Source organism: Jaculus jaculus, chromosome 9 (assembly GCF_020740685.1).
Source record: "Jaculus jaculus isolate mJacJac1 chromosome 9, mJacJac1.mat.Y.cur, whole genome shotgun sequence".
Taxonomy (NCBI): domain Eukaryota; kingdom Metazoa; phylum Chordata; class Mammalia; order Rodentia; family Dipodidae; genus Jaculus; species Jaculus jaculus.
The window spans coordinates 345,512-360,754 of record NC_059110.1 but is presented as its reverse complement, the minus strand read 5'-3'; the positions used below and the strand labels follow the sequence as shown (position 1 = coordinate 360,754).

At 41.7% G+C, this 15,243-nt stretch overlaps 1 protein-coding gene across 6 annotated transcripts in view; it reads left to right on the top strand.

The window, feature by feature from the left end:
• Fam120b (family with sequence similarity 120B) overlaps nt 1-15,243 on the top strand; it is a 102,907-nt gene that overhangs the window by 52,744 nt on the left and 34,920 nt on the right. For all 6 annotated transcript variants that reach the window (XM_045158394.1, XM_045158393.1, XM_004651068.2 and 3 more), the window contains exons 5-6: nt 491-663; nt 8,012-8,104. In XM_045158394.1, the coding sequence (XP_045014329.1) occupies nt 491-663; nt 8,012-8,104 (266 nt within the window). The remainder of the gene's footprint in view (nt 1-490; nt 664-8,011; nt 8,105-15,243) is intronic.

The following is a 15,243-nucleotide window of genomic DNA, read 5'->3' as shown; positions in this document are numbered from 1 at the left end:
GCAAGGTAACAGGAGCTGGAGTCTGGGAATAAAAGAGTATAACCTATTACATATAATGTAAAATTTAAGGGGCTGGAGAGATGGCTTAGCAGTTAAGGCACTTGCCTGCAAAGCCTAAAGACTCAGGTTCGATTTCCCAGGGCCCGTGTAAGCCAGATGCACAAGGTGGTGCATGCATCTGGAGTTCGTTTGCAGTGGCTAGAGGCCCTGGCATGCCCATTCTCTCCCTCCCCTTCCTTTCCCTCTCTCTAATAAACAAATAAAAAAATTAAAAATATTTTTTTAAAAAAGGAAGAACTAGCCTCAGTAAGATGTGTGCTGACCCTTTACGTTCGTTTTTGTTTAAACAAGAAACTGCTCATGTTTACCTTCTGGTTCCTTTAAGCTCTGAAACCTCAAGCATATCAAATAGGGAAGAGATTATTTGTTGTCCATTATGCTTCTAGAAGTATATAAATGGGCTTCTTTTTTTTTTTTTTTTTCTTTTTAGGAGGCACACCTAGTTTGGATGTTTTGTGGCTGAGCCAAGAACCAGCAATGCAAACCCAGCGCCTGGATATATTGCTAGCCTGCTTCAACCTCTCTTCCTCAAAAGAAGAGCTTCAGATGGTTGAAAGCCCATTGAGAGCTCTGTGCTGCCTCCTGATATACCTCTTTGTTCAGGTGACATTGAACTCATAGTTCTCTTGGCTATAATTGCTCTGTAGTTCTGACCATGTCTTCCTGAGGTGGTGTGGGTGTTTCCATGAGCATGTCTTCAGGACCTTTTTCCACCAGCATCTGTTCTTCAAAACACCATGAGTCCTTCAAGATGCTTTAAAGCACTAAGAAGGTTCTGAAATATGATGTGACTAAGAGCCTGTCTGCTGTTAAACTCAGTGGTGGTATGCACCTAAAAGTAGCTCTTTGAAAACACAGGTCAGGAACTTCACCTTGGTTCAGCCTTCTTAGGCTGTAGGGTCCTGGTAAGGAACTGTGAGATGTTGGGGTGGTTCTGTTCCCAGGATCTTGTGAAAAGCTGAAGAAACATTGCCATAGTCCCAACTTCTTTCTGTGAGCAAATACTCTAGCTTTTCTAGGTTACTGTCATTCCTTCATCCAAAGGAGTTAACTGAACACTTTTCTAATGTGAAAATGAAATTATAATAACTACCTCCTAGGGTTATTGCACAGTCACATTCTAGAAAACATTCTGTTTTGTAGACATGTCCAGCAAAATGTCTAATTTCTACCCTCATCATTAAAGTATTCCCATTCTACCAAATTCATGTACTGGCCATAGCCTTTACAGTAGAAACTCCAGTGCCAAACTCTTCAACTTAATAACAGCCAACAAATCAGCCTGTTTCTTCATGGTTTTACAAGTTCTTTAGATTGAAAAAATCCAATTAACAGCTTTGCTTGTTAAAAACTTCTCCATTTGTGATGACTTTGGGCACTTTGGTTATTTGTTGTTGTTTTTTTGGTTTTTTGTTTGTTTATTTGTTTTTATTTATTTATTTGAGAGTGACAGAGAGAGAAAAAGGCAGAGAGAGAGAGAGAACGGGTGTGCCAGGGCCTCCAGCCACTGCAAACGAATTCCATATTCATGCGCCACCTTGTGCATCTGGCTTACATGGGTACTGGGGAATTAAGCCTCGAACTTGGGTCCTTAGGCTTCACAGGCAAGCGCTTAACCACTAAGCTGTCTCTTCAGCCCCGACTTTGGACACTTTAAAGAAGGACTGAAGCTAGGCATGATGGCGCATGCCTTTAAGCCCAGCACTGGGGAGGCAGAGGTAGCAGGATCACCACCGTGAGTTCAAAGCCACTCTGAGACTACATAGTGAATTCCTGGTCAGCCTGGGCTAGAGTGAGACCCTATCTTGAAAAAACAAAAAAAAAAAGGGCGGGGGGGCCCTGAGGATGCCCTCTGTCTGCAGCCTACTGTGCACAGTTCTTTTCCACTCTTGTCCCGCTACTGTTTTATCTCACTTGGGACATGTTTGCTTCTACAGCCTCATGACAACTTTCTCAGGCCTCTTGGCCCTCCCAGGCCTTTCCTTGCAGGGTATCTGTACTTCAGCAAGACATTTTTCAGTGACCTACAGGACAATTTCATATAGTTGGTGGTTGTCTTTGACCAATGAACCCTTGTTGTAGAAACCCATCCATACAGTATTTGCTTTCTAAGTGTCCTCTTGGCTTTACTTTTTCTGGAGATAGGTGTACATTTTACATTTTGCAAGAATGGTGTGTGGTTAGATAAATAGCCCTTCATTATTGGCCTCACATGCAGTAACATAAACATTAGTTTTTACATTACTGTTATCTAATACTTCCTTGTGAAAAGTACAAGTTAATATAGCAAAATACAAGTTAAGATAGAACGGTTTGAATTATATTTCTTGTTGATATAGATATGAATTCATATATTATGGTTACTACTTTCTTTTTTTTAATCTGTAGGTGTTCAAGTTGTAGTTGAACCATAGTGAGAAATGAGAAGGGGTAGATAGCTAGAAAGCAGTTTTCTTATCTATAGAAATGAGTGTTTTGGGCCTCACAGATGGCTCTTGCTTGCACAGCTTGATGGCCTGGGTTTGATTTCCCAGTATCCATGTAATACCAGATGTAGAAAGTGATGCATGCCTCTGGAGTTCATTTGCAGTGGCAGGAGGCTCTGTCCCACCCATACTTTCTCTTTCTTGCTCCCATGCACATTCATTCTCTCCCTCATTCTCTCCCCTCCTCCCACACCAAAGAAAGAAAAAGAAAAGAGGCCTGGAGAGATGGCTTAGTGGTTAAGGTGCATGCCTGGGAAGCCTCAGGACCCAGGTTCAATTCTCCAAGTCCCACGTAAGCCAGATGCACATGGTGGCAAATGCATCTGGAGTTTGTTTGTAGTGGCTACAGCTCTGGCATACACTTTCGGTCTCTCTCCCTCTCTATCTCAATAAATAAATAAATCTTTAAAAGAAAAAAAAGAATGAGCCAGGCATGGTGGCACACGCCCTTAATCCCAGCACTTGGGAGGTAGAGGTAGGAGGATTGTTGTGAATCTGAGGCCACCCTGAGTTTGCATAGTGAATTCCAAGTCAGCCTGGCTAGAGTGAGTCCCTACCTCAAAAAAAAAAAAAAAAAACATGGCTGGAGAGATGATAGCTCAATGGTTAAGGCATTTGCCTAAAAAGCCTAAGGACCTGGGTTTGAGTCCCCAGTACCCACATAAAGACAAAGTGCCAAATGCATCTGGAATTTGTTTGTAGTATCTAGAGGCCCAGTGCACCACACTGTTATGTATATAGTATTAGGAGTCTCATTGAGCTATCAGTTCTGTGATGTGCATTTTTAAGGTCTTTCTACCAGTGGATGGCTTTAAGCCAGCTTTGTTCATGTAGCACCCAGCTTTTCTTACCCTTCCTTCATCATTTCAACTAATCATTGGTTCTTAAATTTTACTTCACGCAAAACAGTGTAGTATCCCAAAGCTTAGCTTCACAGAAAACTGAAGGAAGGTGAATGTCAGAGGAAGCCTTCTACTATCTTTTCCTATTGACCATGACCTCTCAAGTCAGTACATGGAGATGTTAATTCAGGATTTTTCACTATAAGAAACAATCAGTAGATTGCAAGTTGGTGATATTCATTATGGTAGGAAGGTGCTCTGCATTCCTTTACAGGACTTAGGGAATCTTCACAGGATGATTAGGGAATCTCTCAGAAATAGGAAGGCCAGACAAATAAAAATTTTAAGTATTATAATTTTATATAGGTTTTTTGTTTGTTTGTTTTTGTTTTCCAAGGTAGGGTCTCACTCTAGCTCAGGCTGACCTGGAATTCACTGTGTAGTCTCAGGCTGGTCTTGAACTCACAGTGATCTTCCTACCTCTGCCTCCCAAGTACTTAAAAGCATGTGCCACCATGCCCAGTGTAATTTTATATAGTTGACTTAATTTGGCTATTTTTGTGTACAGTGTGGGTTAAGTTGCACATTCACTATTAAAACTGCAGAGGGAGCTGGGTGTGATAGTGCATGCCTTTAATCTTAGCACTCGGGAGGCAGAGGTAGGGAAGATGTGAGTTCCAGGCCAGCCTGAGAATACACAGTGAATTCCAGATCAGCCTGGGCTAGAGTGAGACCCAACCTCGAAATACAAAAACCAAAATAAATAAAAAAAAAAACAAAAATTAATAAATAAAACTGCAAAGGGCCTGGAGAGATGGCTTAGCAGTCCTGCAAAGCCTATGAACCCAGGATCAATTCCCCATTGCCCATGTATGCCAGATGCACATGGTGGCACACACATCTGGAGTTCATTTTCATTGGCTAGAGGTTCTGGTGCACCCATTCTCTCTCTCTCTCGCTCTCTCTTTTATAAATAATAAATAAAATAAATATTTAAAACTAGTCTGATTTGGGTCAACCCCAAAGTTAACAAGTAGACTTAAGACTTCATAATGGAACTGGAGAGATGACTGAGTAAAGACTCTTGTTTGTAAAGCCTGATGGCCCAGGTTTGATTCCCCAGTGCCCACATAAAGCCAGATACACAAAATGGTGCCTGTGTCTGAAGTTTGTTTGTAGCAGCAAGAGGCCTTGGCATGCCTTTTCTCCCTCCCTCCGTCTCTCATTTCCTCCCTCCCTCTCAAATAATTAAAAAAAAAAAAGACTTAGGACTAATTTGCCAGAAATATTGACACACGCCTTTAATCCCAGCACTCAGGAGGCAGGGGTAGGAGAATCACCATGAGTTCAAGGCCACCTTGAGACTACATAGTGAATTCCAGGTCAGCCTGAGCTAGAGTGAGACCCTATCTTGAAAAAACAAAAACAAACAAACAAAAAAAAAACTTAGGACTAATTTGCAGAATCCTGTTAATGACATAGAAATAACGCACATTTTCCCCCCTTTTTTGGTTTTTTCAAAGTAGGGTCTCACTCTAGCCCAGGTTAACCTGGAACTCACTCTGTAGTTCCAGGCTGGCCTTGAACTCACAGTGATCCTCCTACATCTGCATCCTGATTGCTGGGATTAAAAATATGTACCACCACACCCCACTGACACACATTTTTTATGATCTATGGAGCACATACTTTAGAAGGTGAAACTTATTGGTAGCTGTTGTTGGAAGTCTAAACAATCGGGTTACTAAGACTATTTAGAAACCTCTGGCATGTTTCAACTTTTTTGAAAACTTTATTTGAGAGAGAGAGAGAGAGGCAGAGAGAGGGAGAGAAAATGGGTGCACTAGGGCCTCCAGCCACTGCAAACAAACTCCAGACGCATGCTCCCCTTTCTGCATCTGGCTTACATGGGTCCTGGGGAATTGAACTGAGTTCCTTTGGCTTTGCAAGCAAATGTCTTAACCGTAAAGCCATCTCTCTAGCCCTTAAAATTTTTTTATTTATTTGCAAGGAGAGAGAGAATGAGGATGAATGGGCATGCCAGGGCCCCTAGCCACTGCAAATGAACCCCAGATGCATGTACCACTTTGTGCATCTAGCTTTACAAGGGTATTGGGGAATCAAACCTGGGTCCTTAGGTTTTGTAGGCAAGTGCCTTAACCACTAAGCCATCTCTCCAGCCTACCACTGGCACATTTTAGATTTAACTACAAAGTGATGATGAGTATGAAAATTTGATACATGAAGGAATTGCACTGTAAAAGTTACTAGTGTTTGGGGGCTGGAGAGATGGCTTAGTGGTTAAGGTGTTTGCCTGAAAAGCCAAAGGACCTTGGTTCAATTCCCAGAACCCACATAAGCCAGATGCACAAGGTGGCTCATGCATCTGGAGTTCATTTGCAGTGGCTGGAGGTCCTGGCGCACCCATTCTCTCCCTCCCTCCTTCCCCCCAACCCCTGCCTCTTAACTCTCTTTCTCTCTCAAATAACTAAATAATTTAAAAAAAAAAATTTTTTTAAATTATTTATTTATTTATTTGAGAGCGACAGGCACAGAGAGAATGGGCACGCCAGGGCTTCCAGCCTCTGCAAACGAACTCCAGACGCGTGCACCCCCTTGTGCATCTGGCTAACGTGGGACCTGGGGAACCAAGCCTCGAACCGGGGTCCTTAGGCTTCACAGGCAAGCACTTAACTGCTAAGCCATCTCTCCAGCCCTTAAAAAAAATTTTAAGTTAATAGTGGTGGGGCTGAGAAGATAGTTTAGCATTTAAAGGCCCTTGTTTGCAAAGCCTGCAACCTGCGTTCAGTTCCCCAGTACCCATATAAAGCCAGATGCACAGAGGAACACATGCATCTGGAGTTTGTTGTAGTGGCAAGAGGCTCTGGTGTACCCATATTCTCTCTCTCTCTTTCTCCTTTTTTCTTTCTTTTTTTTTTTTTTTTCAAGGTAGGGTCTCACTCTAGCACAGGCTGACCTGGAATTCACTATGGAGTCTCAGGGTGGCCTCGAACTCACAGCAATCCTCCTACCTCTGCCTCCCGAGTGCTGGTATTAAAGGCATGGGCCACCACGCCCCCATATTCTCTCTTAAATGTATGTATGTAAGTGTGTATGCATGTTCCTAATGGCAAATAGAAGTAGTTACACACAAGCAAATCTCAGTTTAAGCAGATGAAGGGTTATGGATTTTAAAAATATATACTATTTGTTTAACCTTGCCATTAAGTCCTACATATTTGCAAATTTTTCCTCCCTATAATTAAGCTTGATGCTATTTGTGTAAAGGTGATGCCTCCTTTTGAATAAAGATGGAACAGGGTAGAGATTGATCAATAAATGTCTCCAAATTTCAACAGCAATCTGTCTCCACCTGTGTGGTGGCTTGTGCCTGAGTTTCATGTACTGGCTTTTTAGGAGAGTACCAAAGTTTAGACCACAGGGATCCCCAACCAATCAGTGGTCTTTCTAGTTTGTGGTAGGTCATTTTATCTGAACTAGATATATTAGCAGTTTATTTCCAGGTGTGATTGATTTTTATTCATGGATTTCCCATTATTATTCTTTGCTTATCATAGTGTGTTACAGTGAATGGTTACCATATTTCTTCTAGCTCTATAGTAAAAGTGGTGGCTGCTTTAGTTACTTTTCTCATTTCTGTGATCAGATACCTAACAAAAGCAGATTAAAGGAGGAAAGAGTTTATTTTGGCTCACAGCTTGAGGGAGTAGTTACTTATGGTAAGGAAGGCATGGTGGCGAGAGCATGAGACATGGGGCATTGTTTTCTCAGTCAGGAAACAGAGAGATGAATATAGGTGTTCAGCTTGCTTTTTCCATCTTATTAGTCCAGGACCTCAGTCTATGGGATGATGTAGCCTACATTCAGTGTAGGTCTTCCACGTATACACACCCAGAAGAATTGTGTTTCCACGTTGATCACAGTGGCCAGTACAGACAGTGTTGACCTCAAAAGTATGTGTGGAAGAGATGGGAAGAAGCACTGTCTATCTCTTCTTGAGCTATCTCATTGCATAACTTACATGAGGCCCAACTTAATCCTTTTCCATCTGTTACCCTTGTTTCTCTGTCTTTGTTTTTCTCCCACCCTTTTGTTGTACCTTTTGATTTGGAGGTGCCCCATCTTCTGAGACCCTGAGTTTATATATCTAGTTTGTCCATATTTGGTAATTGGAACACATTTGCAAGAATTTTTTTTAAATTTTTTTGTTTGCAAACATAAGAGAGAGAAGAGGAAAGGGTAGGAGAGGAGAGGAGAAGAGAGGAGAGGGAGAGGGAGAAGGAGAGGGAGAGGGAGAGGGAGAGGGAGAGGGAGAGGGAGAGGGAGAGGGAGAGGAGGGAGAATGGAGGAGGGGAGAGACAGAGCCAGGGCCTCCAGCCACTGCAAGCAAACTCCAGACGCATGTGTGCCCTTGCACATCTGGCTTACGTGGTGGGTATTGGGGAATTGAACCTGGGTCCTTTTGCTTCACAGGCAAGTAACTTAACCGCTAAGCCACCTCTCCAGCCCAAGAAATGTTTTATTGACATATATGTGCATACAATTTTTTACTTATTTTTTATTTTCAATAGCCTAACACCGACCTTTCTCTGTGCTTTTCAGGTGGACACTCTTTGCCTAGAGGATTTACATGCATTTATTGCTCAGGCCTTATGCCTCCAAGGAAAATCAACTGCACACCTTATGAACTTACAGGTACAAACATAACCAGTCAGTTGTCACAACCATGAAGATAACTGTACTGTGACCAAAGGGTCAGCGTTCTCTCTAACCTTTTCTCCATTGTAGTTAGCACTTCACAGGAAAAATAAGGAAGGCATGTTCAGTGAAGGTGTATTTTCATGAAATATCTCATCATTTCAGTTGCTGAAAACTCTGTCCTCCCTGCTAGTTTATTTATCTTTGTTTTTCAAGGTAGGTTATAGCCCTACACCCTATAGCCCATGCTGACCTGAAATTCGCTATGTAGTTTGAGGGTGGTCTCAAACTTACACCTATCCTCCTACCTCTGCCTCCGGAGTGCTGGGATTAAAGGCATGTGCCACCATACCTGGCTTCCCTGCTAGTTTTGGAGAACTTGAAAAGTGCTCTGTATTGACCTGGTAGTTTGATGACAAGCCTTTGTCAACCTTAATGTGCTAGAGAAAAACAATGCCACCACCTCTGGTGGCATCATTTGGTGTAGGCCTCAAGTGCATAGCCAGACAGGGCCATGCTGTCCTTCCTGTGTCCTCACTCAACATCTGGTGCTTTGCAAGACTTTGAAACCCTGTCAACTTCTCCTCCATGAAGAAACTGTAGCTCCAGGAGCCATGGGAGCAGGAGGCTCTGGTTCTGTCATTGAGAGCTGTCGATACTGAATGTGCCACAGCTCAAATTTTTTAAAAAAAAACTAATGTGTGGCTGGGCATGGTGGTGTTTGTCTTTAATTCCAGTACTTGGGAGGCAGAGGTAGGAAGATTGCTATGAGTTACAGGCCAGCCAAAAACAATGTAGTGATTTCCAGGTCAGCCTAGGCTAGAGCAAGACCCTATCTTGAAAAAACAAAGAACAAAAAACTAATGTGTATACATGTAATGAAAAAATCCATAATTGGGCTAATGCATGAAGATCAGTTTATACATTTCTATTTTTAAAAGCTTTAAAAAAATATTGGTTAAGAGGAAGAGGCTGAGAGAGAGGGTATGCCAGGACCTTCAGCCACTGCAAACGAACTCCAGACACATGTGCCACCTTGGACATCTGGCTTTATGTGAGTACTGGGGAATTGAACCTGGGTCCTTTGGCTTTGCTGATAAGCACTTTAATGCTAAGCCATTTCTTCAGCTTCAAAAGCTTTTTTTTTTTTTTTTTTTTTTTTTTTCTTCAGTTAGGGTTTCACTCCAGCTTAGGTTTACCTGGAATTCACTATGTAGTCTCAGGGTGGACTTGAACTCCTGGTGATCCTCCTACCTTTGTCTCCTGAGTGCTGAGATAAAAGGCATGCACCACACCCAGCCTCCAAAAAGCTATATATATTTTAGAGAGAAAGAGGTAGAAAGTGAGAGAGAATGGGCATGCCATGGCCTCCAGCCACTGTAAATGAACTCCAGATGCATGCATCCCCTTGTGTATCTGGCTTATGTGGGTCCTAAAGAATCAAACCGCTATCCTTTGGCTTTGCAGGCAAGTGCCATTACCGCTAAGCCATCTCTTCAGCCTCAAAGAGTTTTTTGTTTATTCGAGGTAGGGTCTTGCTCTAGCTCAGGCTGACCTGGCATTCACTACAAAGTCTTAGGGTGGCCTCAGAGTCACAGCAATCCTCCTATCTCTGCCTCCCAAGTGCTGGGATTAAAGGTGTGCTACACCATCGGACTTCTGGTTAAGATGGTGGCGTAGGTACCACGCCAAAGCAGCCTAGGGGGGGAAAAAGACCAAAAAAACTCAGCAAAATACACACTTTTACTAAAAAGTGAGTTGTATAGGAAATCGAAGTGGCAGCAGAGAAGTAGAAGAGATCCAGAGCATCCAGACCCCGCACAGGCCAGCAAAAGCGGCTCTGGCAGCTCGACCAACCGCTGTGGCGGCGGCACACCAGAAAGCCACCAGGCTCGGCTCCAGCCACAGGAAAAGCCAGGTGCGGGAGCCTCCACTCACACCGGTGCTCTCCGCAACTGAGGAAACATGCAGGGAGAATGGCAGTGAGCAACGGAGGAGCAGACCGCGAGGTAGAAGCACACATGGAACAGCGAGAGAACCAGAGCAGCTGCAGCCCCCTCCCTTCCCCCACTGCCTGAGCCCAGCTCCGGCGAACAGAGCAGCGGTACCGGGACCCAGCCTCGCCAACTTGATCCAACAGTGGGACCCAAGCAGGAGCAGAGTTCGGCAGCAACATCAGTGGCTCCAGCACCGGTAACAGCAGCCCCAGCAGTAGCAGCTGCAGTCGTGGCAGCAGCGGCAGACCCAGCAGCAGCAGACCCAGGAGCGGAAGCAACGGCAGACTCAGCATCAGCAGCTTCAGTGGGAGCAGTGGCAGTGGACACAACAGCAGCAGCTTCAGCAGCAGTGGTGGCTCCAGCAGTGGCAGCTACAGCAGCAGCAGCAGCGGTGGGTCCAGCAGCAGCACCTTCAGCAGCAGCAGCTACAGACCCAGCAGCGGCAGCTTAAGCAGCAGCAGTTCCAGCAGGGGTGCTGATCTGCAGGGCCACAATTGCCAGGCTCGGTTTGCCCTGCAGGAAAAGCTAGTGCCCAGCTCCAGAAATCAGAATAGCAGCCCGACGACCCAGGCAGCAACTTGACTGAGACCAAAATCATCCAAGGTAACTGGGATTGTACCAGGAAAGGGTCTCACTTGGTCGCAAGCTGACTTGGATCCCTCAACAGACCAGAAATCTTAACCTCTTTGTTGATAGAGGATCTGGTCGTTATAATAACTACTCTTGCATACGTACTCGGGGCTGTTTTTGATTGAATGTGTACAGTGTTTAGTTAAATTTTAGAGTCTACCTGTATTTTATTCCATTCAGCCTGCTTGAATACTCCTATAGCAGGGAAACTCAACCCCTAAGAACATCTTTGTAGATACTCTGAGAGTCTTAAGAGCCACACCTAACACCTTAAGCTCCTACCCTGAAAATATATTACATCAAATCAATTGGTACAGCTAAGAATACCCAGCTAGCTAGAAAATCAAACCATTAACTTAATCCAAGATGCAAAAATATATACATTATAACACAGGAAACACTAAAAAACAAGATGATATAAATCCACCTAAAAGTATTAATGCATCAGAAATGTCCTCCAGAGAGAATGAGTTAGAGGAAAGGCCTGAGAAAGAGTTCAAAAGAATGATTATAAATACGTTCAAAGAGGTCAAAGAACAAATCAAAAGAATCAAAGAGGAAATCAAAGGAATCAAAAAAGACGCAGGACACCAATTTAATGAAGTGAAGGCAATACAAGACATAAATAAGGAAATAGAAATAATAAAGAAAAACCAGTCAGAATTACTAGCAATGAAGAACACAGTGAATGAAATAAAAAACTCTGTAGAAAATCTCGCCAGTAGGATGGATGAGGGAGAGGACAGAATATCTAAGCTAGAAGACCAGGTGGCAGATCTAATACAGTCCAACAAAGAGAAAAACAAACTTACAGAAAAGTATGAGTGGGAATGTCAAGATATTCGGGACACTATGAAAAGATCCAATATAAGAATTCAGGGGCTGGAGAGATGGCTTAGCAGTTAAGCGCTTGCCTGTGAAGCCTAAGGACCCCGGTTCGAGGCTCGGTTCCCCAGGTCCCATGTTAGCCAGATGCACAAGGGGTCGCATGCATCTGGAGTTCGTTTGCAGAGGCTGGAAGCTCTGGCACGCCCATTCTCTCTCTCTCCCTCTATCTGTCTTTCTCTCTGTGTCTGTCGCTCTCAAATTAAAAAAAAAAAAAAATTTAAAAAATCTGAAAAAAAAAAAGAATTCAGGGCATAGTAGAAGGAGAAGAATTCCACTCCAAAGGCATAGTAGGCGTCTTCAACAAAATCATAGAAGAAAGTTCCCCCCAAATTGGGAAATAGGTGCCAATGCAGATACAGGAAGCCTTTAGAACCCCAGCCAGACAAAACCTGGAAAGAACCTCTCCTTGCCATCTTATAATCAAACTTCCAAACACACACACCAAAGAAAAAATATTGAAAGCACTTAGAGAGAAAAATCAAGTTACCTACAAAAGCAAGCCCATCAGGATTATAGCAGATTATTCAACACAAACTTTTAAAGCCAGAAGGGCTTGGAGTGATACATTCCAAGTTCTGAAAGATAACAACTGTCAACCAAGGTTACTTTATCCTGCAAAGTTATCCATTCAAATAGACAGAGAAATAAGAACATTCTGACAAAAGCAGGTTAAAGGAGTATTTGAAGACAAAACCAGCTCTACAGAAAATACTTGATAGAATCCTCCATACTGAAGATAAGGAAAAGCACACATATAAGGAACCTAGAAAAAACAAGCAATACTCAAATACTAGTTAACAGAAGAGAGCACAGGTAGACCCGGAATCACAAAAAAAAAAAAAAAAAAAAAAAGGCAAACATAAATACACACCTTTCAATAATATCTCTTAATATCAATGGCCTTAATGCCCCAACAAAAACACATAGGTTTGCAGACGGGGTTAAAAAACAGGATCCTACAATTTGTTGTCTCCAAGAAACTCACCTTTCTACAAAGGATAGACATTATCTTAGGGTGAAAGGTTGGAAGACAGTGTTTCAAGCAAATGGGCCTAGAAAAGAAGCAGGGGTTGCTATCCTAATATCTGACAAGGTAGACTTTAGTCCAACATTAGTCAAGAAAGATAAGGAAGGTCACTTTATATTGATTAAGGGCACACTCCAACAGGAGGACATTACAATCCTACACATATATGCACCTAACATGGGGACTCCCAAATTCGTCAAACAAACACTATTAGACCTAAGGTCACAGATAACACCAAACACAGTGGTGGTGGGTGACTTTAACACCCCATTCTCATCAATTGACAGGTCACCCCAGGAAAAAATAAACAGACAGGCAACTGGACTAAATGAGGTCATAGAAGGAATGGACTTAACAGGTATATACAGGACATTTCATCCAAAGGCTGCAGAATATACATTCTTTTCAGCAGCACATGGAACATTCTCTAAAATAGACCATATATTAGGACACAAAGCAAATCTTAACAAATTCAGGAAAACTGAAATAATTCCTTGCATTCTATCTGATCACAATGGAATTAAACTACAAATCAGTAGCAAGAAAGGCTATAGAGCATACACAAAATCATGGAAACTAAACAATACACTACTAAATGATGAATGGGTCAATGAAGAAATCAAAAAGGAAATCAAAAAATTTATAGAGTCAAATGATTATGAGAACACAACATACCAAAATCTCTGGGACACAATGAAGGCAGTTCTAAGAGGTAAATTTATAGCCTTAAGTGCCTATATTAAGAAATTAGAAAGGTCGCAAGTAAACAACCTAATGCTTCACCTTAAAGCCTTGGAAAAAGAAGAACAAGGCAAACCAAAAATCAGTAGATGGGAAGAAATAATAAAGATTAGGGCAGAAATTAATGAAATAGAAACAAAAAGAACAATCCACAGAATTAATGCAAAAAAGAGTTGGTTCTTTGAAAGCATAAACAAGATTGATAAACCCTTAGCAAATCTGACCAAAAGAAAGAGAGACAAGACACAAATTAATAAAATCAGAGATGAACAAGGTAAAATCATAACAGATTCCAGAGAAATTCAAAAAATCATAGGCACATGCTATAAAAGCATATACTCCACAAAGTATGAAAATCTGAAAGAAATGGATGGTTTCTTTGATCTATATGATCTACCTAAATTAAATCAAAATGAGATTAATCACTTAAATAGACCTATAACAAACATGGAGATCTGAACAGTTATCAATAATCGCCCAACTAAAAAAAAGCCCAGGCCCGGAGGGATTCACTGCTGAATTTTACCAGACTTTTAAGGAAGAGCTAACACCATTGCTTCTTAAGCTTTTCCAGGAAATAGAAAAAGAAGAAATTCTACCAAACTCCTTCTATGAGGCCAGTATCACCCTGATACCAAAACCAGGCAAAGATAGAACAAAAAAAGAAAATTACAGACCAATCTCCCTCATGAACATTGATGCAAAAATTCTCAAAATATTGGCAAACAGAATACAAGAGTATATTAAAAAGATCATTCACCCTGACCAAGTAGGCTTTATCCCAGAGATGCGGGGATGGTTCAACATAAGCAAATCTATAAATGTAATACATTACATAAACAGGTTGAAGGACAAAAATCACATGATCATCTCATTAGACGCAGAGAAAGCATTTGACAAATCCAACATCCCTTCATGATAAAAGTCCTACAGAGACTGGGAATAGAAGGAACATACCTCAAAATAATAAAGGCTATTTATGACAAGCCTACAGCCAACCTATTACTAAATGGGGAAAAACTGGAAGCTTTTCCACTGAAATCAGAAACAAGACAAGGGTGTCCACTGTCCCCACATTTATTTAATATAGTTTTGGAAGTCTTAGCCATAGCAGTAAGGCAAGAGACACACATAAAAGGGATACACATTGGAAAGGAAGAGATCAAGTTATCATTATTTGCAGATGACATGATTCTATACATAAAGGACCCTAAAGACTACTAGCAAACTGTTAGAGCTGATCAAAACCTACAGCAATGTAGCAGGATACAAAATAAATACACAGAAATCAGTAGCATTCATATATGCTAACAACAAACACACAGAGGATGAAATCAGAGAATCACTCCCATTAACAATTGCATCAAAAAAAAAAAATAAAGTACCTTGGAATAAACTAAACAAGGAAGTAAAGAATCTCTACAATGAGAACTTTAAGACACTCAAGCGAGAAATTGCAGAAGACACTAGAAAGTGGAGAAACATCCCTTGTTCCTGGATTGGAAGAATCAATATTGTGAAAATGGCAATCTTACCAAAAGCTATCTACACATTTAATGTAATCCCTATCAAAATTCCAAAGGCTTTCTTCATGGAAATAGAAAAATCAATCCAAAAATTCATTTGGAATCACAAAAAACCTCGAATATCTAAAATAATACTGAGCAACAAAAATGAGGCTGGTGGTATCACCATACCTGATTTTTACCTATACTACAGAGCCATAGTAACAAAAACAGCATGGTACTGGCACAAAAACAGACATGTAGATCAGTGGAACAGAATAGAGGACCCAGATGTAAGCCCAAGTAGCTATAGCCACCTGATATTCGATAAAAATGCCAAAAATACTC